Source organism: Protopterus annectens, chromosome 13.part0, assembly GCF_019279795.1.
Source record: "Protopterus annectens isolate FY-2018-M chromosome 13.part0, PAN1.0, whole genome shotgun sequence".
Lineage (NCBI taxonomy): Eukaryota > Metazoa > Chordata > Ceratodontiformes > Protopteridae > Protopterus > Protopterus annectens.
Genome location: NC_056747.1, coordinates 583,600,660 through 583,610,323, shown reverse-complemented (window position 1 = coordinate 583,610,323; position 9,664 = coordinate 583,600,660). Strand labels below are relative to the sequence as shown.

The window sequence follows — 9,664 nt, the reverse complement described above, 5'->3', positions numbered from 1 at the left end:
GGAGTTCTCTTGTGAACTAAATACTGGAACTTGTAGTTACAATAAACAGCACAATTAGATAACGGAGAACAGTGAGTGGGCTACACAATGGCATGATAAATTATGTTTTACATCTCATAATGCACATGGGCTATGAAAACTGAAATTATACAGAAGAGGTCTACACAGTCCAGGTGTGAACAGGTGAGTGGCACATGCAGCGTTCATGTTATAACGTCTTTCCTTCTGATAGGTTATTCAGAATTCTTTCTCAAGAGGAGTACAGTGTGTGGTTTCAAAAGACAGATAGTAATGATGCCTGTGATGGCTGGAGAACCAAATGCAGGCCTTTCCATATTAACGACAGTTTCTACCTTTTTCTGATTCTCATTATTAATGGACATTTGGAAAGGATCTGTCATAGCCCTCTAAAAGTCCTACAGTAGGAAACAACATTGTTAGTATTGGGAGAAGCTGGATAAGGAATAGTGGAACAGACTTAAATAGCACAAGTCACAACGGAGTACAAAAACTTGAATTTAAAATATACATTGATATGTAATTAAGCATGATAAAATGATTTGTAAAAATATTTTTGCAAAACAGATATTGGCGAAAGAATGCTTTGTGCAATGTGCAAGTGAGCTGTCTTGGGAAATACTTGTCTAAACACATTTTCCAAGTGCTGACATGTCAATGCCATGAGCTTTTTGTTGGGTATGCCAAGATGTAAAGTAAAGCTACACATTTTGAAGACTTGTTTGTATTCTGATGTCCAAAATAAGTGACTTTAAATGTATATTTGAGCCTGAGAAAAATAAGGTTGAACAGATCATGGCAACTGAATCTCCTCAGCAAAAAGAACCACCTCCGACATTTGACCTCTAGCAGCAGAGTAGTACCAAAGTGCTGTTCAGTTAACAAAATTACTTTGTACATAGGAGCATAAAACCACTTGCAAATGGCTAAAATCCATCACCCAGACCGAAATTACAGGAAATTGACTGTCAAATATAAACAAAATAATTCTGACCAAAATAAATTACTGCAGTAATTTTAGATTAAAGTTTGACTTGAAACATTCAAACAAGCATACAAAGAATCTTATCCGTTTTTTGATGGGCATTTTCTTGTTGTTGGCATACAGACAGTTACAAAAATGTTCACACAGAGGCAGTGCCAAGATCACTAAGATACAGAATGTCCTTCATACTACTGCCTCTAGCCTGACCTGACCTCTGAAGCCCTCATAAATAATGTAGAATTTCCTTGCATCCCTCTCTTATTCCACACAAAGGATGAACAAGGAAAAGGAGAGAGGAGTTGGGATATTCATTGTCATTCTGTCAGAATTCAATTTCCGCTTGTAACATTAGCCCAGTTTGGGAAGGAATCCAGGCTAAACAGTGCACGTCCCCAGCTGTTGATAGCTAGTGTAACACACAGCACACCAATAATGTTCATCATTAGTCCGGTTTTAGCCTGGGAAAGAGAAAATGAAAAAACAGTAAGACACAAAAGCTCTGCCAAGTGGGATTAACAAAAAGACCATGAAAAGAGAAGCTACACAAACTGCCTGTGTAGAGCTCTAAAGAGAATAAGAGCTTTATTTTTATGAATTACTTTAGTTTGCTTGTTTTCAGGCAATATTATCATACATTTTGCTAATATACATGTTTGCAGTCACTATATTTAGTTTAATTGCTGCTACCATTGAGGAATAATCAAATAATTTAAGCAAAATGTTCATTTTAAGCAGCTCTGGTTTCTAAACACAAATTTAAGTTCTTTATGTATTCTTTCACTCAAACACCTATACAGGACACAGCAGACAACCACAGAATTCAAGGGCTATGTTCTCTAGGCCAGGGCTGGATTCTGTATTCCATTTGTTTTTGATAAACTTACTGGGTGGGTCTATGCAAATTGCTTAATCTGCTAGGTTATTCCTGAAATGGGGCCTTGTGAAGTTTACATTATAAAATAATAGCAGAATAGCATATTTTTGACAAAAATACAGATTTTTACAAGTGTATGAGAAAACATTCTTGAAAATGTTAAATTGTGTGATTACTGAAACATTTTAACCATCATATTACATTTTATATGCTTCTGATAGACTGTTAAATGGAAGCAAGGAGAGGCTAGCTGCATGCTTTGTTGGATGTGAAGCTTTCTGCAATTGGGCTTTGATGAGGAATGGCACAGCAGACATAAACTTTTTAAAAGGTATACTACTGTCCTCACAGGACTATATAGTGAGGTGTAGGAACTTAATTGTGACTTGCAAAGCACCGTAATACTAAAAACCAAGTGGCAACTGTACTATATCATACTTGTACGGCATACAGGATTAGAATGTGGCCCCAATGGCAATGTTACCACTATCCTATAAAATATAACATGTATACCTTTAGTTCAGTGTCACCTAACAGTAGGGAGGGCTTATCCCCTTCTCTGAGTGGTTCTTCTGTTGTACTGCTTTACTTGCCTTACTGCATATTGCTGGATAATGCCATACTGTATGAGACATACAGTGCAATGGTGATCCAGTGGTACAGAATTTGTGCATAATAATGCTTGTTTAACAATTGCACCTGGTGTGCCAAGTAATGCTAGCTGTCATTTGGCACTTTAACCCTGTAGTTCATCAGAGTTACTACTCCATAGTTGGGATGGAATTTTTTTTAATTATTAATGATCTGTAGATGTGTAAGAGTGCAGCATGGTGAGAAGCCAGTGCATCCTTATTCTGTTTGATATGAGTGTCTTAATTAATTGCAGCTCTGGAGTCACAGGTTGGGATTTGTAAAAATGTATCCCTTGGCACATAAATTCTTTAGTCTGACATACATTTTACCTTATTGCATTATCGAGTGACAGTGGGATTTGAGTTTCCCATTCATATGACTACTACACAATGCAATAAACAAGCAATAAAGCCATCCAGGGTAGGCATTACAGGAAGATCTCAAGGATATTTTAAGGTACAATGCCAAGGGCAGAGGTCCTCTTCTCCCCTGGAACATCCATTATTTCTCTGTAACAACCTCCCTGGAGGGCATTATTGCAATTATATAATGACCAACCTATTAAATTGTTTTGCTTTTGCTTTGTTATTAATACATACTTCTTAAAATATTTTTGATACTCCTCCACCTAATATTTCAAAGTTACTGAAAGATATGTAACTATTGTTGGAGGAAGTATTTTACACCCAAAATATAAGATGTTATGTAGTCCAATCTCGCCTACATTCTTACTCACGGGTTCTCGGCCAACTTTTATTTACTAGCTCTAAGTCTCTCATTGGCTGGGCCAAGCAGGTATCCCATGCTGCACTGCTTCATAACCCCAGATCTCGTTTGCCGCTCGTGTAGCTAGGACATGGTCTCGCTTGGCTGTGGCTAAGTACCTTCTTTTTTCAATTTCTCTTGAGAAATTTGATAGTTGTTTAACCACAAAAGCTATTTTAATAGCTATTCTTCTTGTTGCTTGTTTGTAGTGTTTTTTGTTTGAGTATTTGGTATGCCTAACTGTTCCGGTGGGCTAGGCCCATTTTACTTAGAGGACCTAGTCCTCCTTTCTCTGTGCAGAGATCCGTTTCCTTTGTGGAAGTGTATTTTGGGATAAATGTGTTCTGCTTAATTATTAGTAGTAGTGTTGTGAGTTAGTAAAGAACCATTTTACTTGGAGGTTCTTTGGTTATATTGTGTAGTCTGTTCACTAGTTTCCCGCCTTTACTTTTTTTCCGCTAGATTGTTTCGTCGTCTACTTGTGTAAGATGTCTAAGGATCAGAAGGAACATAAACCTTCCGGTTTTAAAAAATGTTCCAAGTGTAGTTACAAAATGTCCATTACGGATGGGCATTCCGTATGTGTTTACTGCCTAGGAGCTATTCATTTGCAAGAGTCTTCTAGCTTCTGTCACGCCTTTAGTCCGAGGGTGCTCCAGGAGAGGAAAAATAAACTAATATTGAAGGGACTCCTAAAACCTTCATTTGAGGAGTCTTTAGACTCGACTTCTAGTTCTCAGTCCAAGTCTAAAGCTTCGAAGGCGAAGAAGAGATCTCCGGCTCTGTCTGTCTCCTCGGAGCCACCGGAGAAAATTGCTAAACTTGACTCTACCTCCTCGGCTCTTCTGTCCTCAGGGCCGCAGGAGGTATCTGTAGTACTGGAATCGGCGTCGGCTCCTATTTTACTGGAACCCATTCGGAGCCGGTCGCCCAGTGTTAGGCATGGCTCTCCCGAGAGGAGATCCCAATCTCCCTCCCTGTCCTCCAAATCCTCCAGGCTTTCTGATTTGGATGTTGATAGGGTGGTTCAGAGGCTCCTGCAGTTGCCGGTGTTGGCAAAATTATTCTCTGGAGCCTGTCCCGATGCTTGTGCCGATGGTTCCTCCTCTGAGCACTTGCTTGTCTTTGGAGCCGGAGAGCTCCACTCTGAGTGATGTTCCTGCGCTGGCTCTGATACCCCTCAAGGGTTTATCGGTGCTGACGTCGGCTCCGACCCAGTCGGCTCTGTCCACAGGGTTCGGCACTCAGGTTTCCTCAGTCAGGCCTGAGGGGGATACTTCGGGACACCTGTCGGTTCCGAGCCTCCCTCTCGGCGCATCAGCTCGGGGGACCCTGACCCCGGTCATCGCCTCAGAGGCTGGTCGGTCCTTGGATTCTGGGGGACCCACCTTCGAGGCCATGCAGAGAGCACTGGCCAGATCATCAGTTACATCACCTGGATCGGTCATTCAATCCCCTTCCACCTCGGCTAGAGCCTCTGATGTCCCCCTATCCATAGATGGTGGAGCCCAAAGGTCTGGGGATACCCCCATGAGTGGTCCCCAACTTTCTGAGGGCCCCTCAGAGTCTGTGCCTGAGGAGCCCCCTAGTAAGAAGTCATGCAAGAGGAAGCACATAAACTCCCAGGACGAGTCTCTCACTTCTGATACCGACCTCAAGGAGTCAGAGGGGTCCCCCAAGTCATCCTCTGATGACGTCTCTTTCTCCGTCATCCTGGAGATATTGAGACAGAGAGATGATTGGCCATCCAAAACCCCCTCTGAGGAGGAGTCGGTATTCCTCAAGGCCTTTGGTGCTCAACCCTCCACCTCCTGGGTGTCTCCACCCTTCGACGATTTAATTTGTTGAAGGGTGTGGGAGAATCCTGATTTGGTGGAACCTGTACCCCAAAGGCCCAATAAGTTTCTTTCTGCCCCCTCCAGGGAAAGAGTTTCTGTCCAAAGGGGTTTCTGTAGATGCCATGGTGGTGGAGGCGGCCACACAGCAGGAAGTAGCTGAGTATTCTTCCTCCGTCCATCCTTCTAACAAGCAGTCTAGGAGCATGGACCGGTACGGGAAGTGTACCCTCTTGTCAGCGACCTTTACCCTATGGTCACTGAACTACCTCTGTCATTTTACTTGGCTCCAGAGAGATCTCCTCAAGGAGTTAGGAGATACTCTAGCAGGTAATGTACCTGAGGCGATAGCGCACATGGTTAACGCCCAGGTGTCTACCCTCAATTCTGTTGTCACCTCGTCCATGAGGTTCATATCATATGCAGCCGAGGGGGTGAGTAGGGCAGCCAGTTTGGGAGTAGCCCTCAGGAGGCAAAACTGGATGCACCTGTGTCATTTCGCGGAGACCCTCAAGTTTTCCTTCACTGATGCTCCTTTTGATGGGTCCTCGCTCTTTGGGACCAAAGTGAAAGACACACTCACAAGATGCGAGCAAGAGGGAAAGTCCCTGTCTGCCGTAGGGGACCGTTTTTCCCTTCCCTCAAGACCTTACCCCAAGGCTCAGAGGGGAGGGAAGATGTGGTTCAAGAAATCGCAGAAGTTTTTCCCGGCCGCACAAGGTGAGTCCCCCTCCAGAGGCAGAGGAGGGGGAGGTTATTCTGGAAGACGCCACCCTAGAGGCAAAGGAGGCCCCCACAACTCGGGAGACCGTGATTCATTTCATGGTTCTTCCTACCATCGTTCCTGATGTGTTGCCCGACTGTGCTATTCCGGAGCCAGTCAGGGGCTGCATATCGTGGTACCCGGAAGCCTGGGAAAGCATCACCCAGGATCGATGGGTATTATGAATAGTTTCCAGAGGTTATGCCATCCACTTTTCGTCAGACCCCCTTCCAGTCAGAAGAATCCCAGACGTTCCACCCAGTCAAAGGGATCATGCAGCATTAGAGGTTTCAAAGCTGCTAAAGAAGGGAGTCATCCATCCTGTCCCCTCAGACCAAATCGGACTCATTTTGGTGCCGAAAAGAACAGGGGACCTGAGACCCATTCTAGATCTCAGCAGATTAAACCACTACATTCTGAAGTCCAAGTTCTGAATGGTCACCCTTCAGTCCATTTTTCCGTTGCTGGAAAAAGAAGTATGGATGTGCTGCATCGACCTCAAGGATGCTTACTATCATATCAAAATGGACAGGGCATCCAGGAGTCACCTACGCTTCTGGCTGGGAGCCAATAATTTTCAGTTTTGTGCCTTGCCCTTTGGTCTCACCACAGCCCCCAGGGTATTCACCAAGTGTTTGGCGTTGGTGACAGCTCACCTGAGACGTCAAGGATTCCAAGTGTTTCTGTACATGGACGACTGGCTCCAAACCGTCCCCACCAGGCATCTACTCATCCAAGCCAGGGATGCCACCATTACCCTCTGTCAACGACTAGGAATAACATTGAACTGGGAAAAATCTGCCTTGCTGCCCTCACAGCGTGTCACATTTATAGGCGCAGAGCTATACACCATTCAAATGCGGGCCTTCTTGCCGCACGACAGGATCACAGTATTACAAAATCAGGTGCACGTTTTATTACCCCTCAGGAAAGTACAGGCGAGATGGGTTCTTCAGCTTCTGGCCACCATGGCAGCTACCATTATGTTAGTGCCTCTAGCGAGATTACACATGTGGCTTCTTCAATGGCTCCTCTTTGCCTAATGGTCTCTCCAAATACTCCTCCTTTCCCACCAGATCCTACTCCTAGATCGATGCAAACAGGATCTTCGTTGGTGGCTGTGCTCCACCAATCTGGACAAAGGGAAACCATTTTTTCCTCCGTCACCTGTTGCCACGGTGACCACGGACGCCTCCCAGATGGGGTGGGGAGGGCATTATCTTGGCAGGATGTTCCAAGGCACGTGGCAAGATCACGAGGTACATCTGCACATCAATGTCTTAGAGATGAGAGCAGTGTTACTGGCATTGTGGGAACTTCAGAGCTCTCTTCCTCTGGGGACGATTGCAATACACTCGGACAACATGTCCATTGTGTGGTATCTAAACAAACAAGGAGGAACCAGATCTTACCCCCTGTGCAGAAAGGCCATGCGAGTTTGGCAGTGGGCAGTGTCTTCCCAACGTTTTCTAGTGGCAATGCACATTCCGGGGAAGGCCAATGTGATAGCAGACAGGCTGAGCAGAGCTATTCTGATGCCTTATGAGTGGTCCCTGAACCATCTGGCTGCGGAACAGATTTTCAGCAGGTGGGGTCAGCTTTTCTGCGATCTTTTTGCCAATCCCCTCAATGCCAAATGCAGCAACTACTTCACCCTGATCCTCCCACAGGGGGAGTCACCCAGGGACACTCTAGTCCACGATTGGCCCTCCGGTCTGCTCTATGCTTTCCCTCCATTTCCTCTGTTACCAAGAGTGATTCAGAAAGCCATATCCTTGGTAAGCAAGATGATTCTAATTGCCCCACACTGGCCTCACCAGGTCTGGTTCTCCTTTCTCCATCCATTCGCTGTGGACAGTCCTTGGATTCTGGAACCAGTACCAGACCTACTGACACACATGTCGGGACAGTTCCATCCCTCCCTGCGGACCCTCAGGTTGACAGCCTGGCTACTCCACTTCCGTCATTAGTCAGACTTCATCGTTTTTCACCTGAGGTGGTGCACATTTTATCCTTTTCTCATAAGTCTTTGACTAGGAAGATTTATTCCAGCAAATGGAAGAGATTCTGTATTTGGGCTCATGCCCAAGGAATTGACCCTTACACAGCCCCAATTGCTGCTGTTTTGGATTTCTTGTCCATGCTCTTTCAGCAGGGCTGTGCGCCCGCTACCATTAAAGTCCAGCTGGTGGCTATTTCAAACTTTCATACCTCCTATGAGCCTTCCCTTATGGTGTATAATCTCTGTAAGGCCTTTCTAAAGGGCACCTTATTACTCTGGCTTCCTGTGTCAAAACCTATCATGCCCTGGGATCTAAACTTTGTTTTGAAAGCTCTTACTTCTCCATCTTTCGAGCCAGCTGCCACCTGTCCTGGAAGACAGCCTTTCTAATAGCCATCATATCAGCCAGACGGGTGTCAGAGATTCAAGCTCTCTCCATCAAACCCCCGTATTTAATTTTTCTTCTCTTAGACCTAATCCGTCCTTCCTTCCCAAGGTAACATCTACTGTGAATCTCAATCAGTCTATTGAGCTGCCAGTGTTCTTCCCTCAATTCTCGAACAAGGCAGAGTTTAGATTTCATCAACTGGACGTGCACAAACAATTACGATTCTATCTACACAGGACCAAACACCTACAGAAATCTGACCAATTGTTGGTTTCCTTTTCAGAAAATAGACTGGGTTCCCCTATTTCCAAGGTTACCATTTCCAGACGGATTTCAAATTGTATTTCCTTTATTTATTCTTCAGCGGGAAAAAATTTACCATTCCCCATCAAGGCTCACTCTACTAGGGCTGTTTCTGTGTCTCTGGCATACCATGCCAGACTATCTTTGGATGATATTTGTGCTGCAGCCACGTGGGCTTCCCCGCATACCTTTATTACTCATTATAAACTGGACGTGGCTTCTAGGGGCCGGGCTTCCTTTGGTTCCACAGTCCTCAGGAAGAAGTTATGTACTCACCATAACATTCGATGTATGTAGTCCATTTCGCCTCACATTATTACGTACCCTCCCACCTGCCCCTTCCTGGAGGATCTGGAGGTTAGGATTGGTGCTAGAGTACCTTTCAATGGTAGTTTGTTTTTTCTTATTCCCCTTGATAGTGTTCTACCTTATTGGATTGTTGTTATGCATGAGGTATGACTGTTGGATTCGCAGCAAACTAGATCTGGGGTTATGGAGCAGTGCAGCATGGGATACCTGCTTGGCCCAGCCAATGAGAGACTTCGAGCTAGTAAATAAAAGAGGCGAGATGGACTACATACATTGAACGTTATTGTGAGTACATAACTTCTTGTTATTTAATAATGTACTCATGCGCACATGCGCACATATACACACACACACACACACACACACACACACACACACACACACACACACACACACACACACACACACACAGCTGCAGAGGCACAGGCAGACACACATACACTCATGTGTACGCATACAGTCTCACGCATGCACGCACACAATGTGTCCAGTAATTACAACCACTTCCTTGACTATGTATATTTCAGATGACATGATCAAATGACTAAAGAAATATACAAATTAATAGCAACAATAACATCAGACAAATTCACTGAAAAGCATTACAACTCAGTGCTTCATACCTCGCAGTTGCCCCTGATTTTGCCACATATTTTTTATCTGTTCTTTGTACAATCTGTGGTTTTCTGGCTTATCATACAGGACTGCAATCATTAGACAATGAGAGATGTTTGAGTTCTAGTCAATACAATATTTCTTATTGTATCAGCTTTCTAAGTATATAAGAGC

General features: G+C 44.5%; 1 protein-coding gene across 4 annotated transcripts in view; it reads right to left on the bottom strand.

Moving 5' to 3' along the window:
* Nucleotides 1-780: 780 nt before the first annotated feature.
* The window catches only part of SLC13A5 (solute carrier family 13 member 5), a 423,982-nt gene continuing 415,098 nt past the window's right edge, over nt 781-9,664 (bottom strand). For all 4 annotated transcript variants that reach the window (XM_044054248.1, XM_044054250.1, XM_044054249.1 and 1 more), the window contains one exon: nt 781-1,461. In XM_044054248.1, the coding sequence (XP_043910183.1) occupies nt 1,333-1,461 (129 nt within the window). In that variant the 3' untranslated portion in view covers nt 781-1,332. The remainder of the gene's footprint in view (nt 1,462-9,664) is intronic.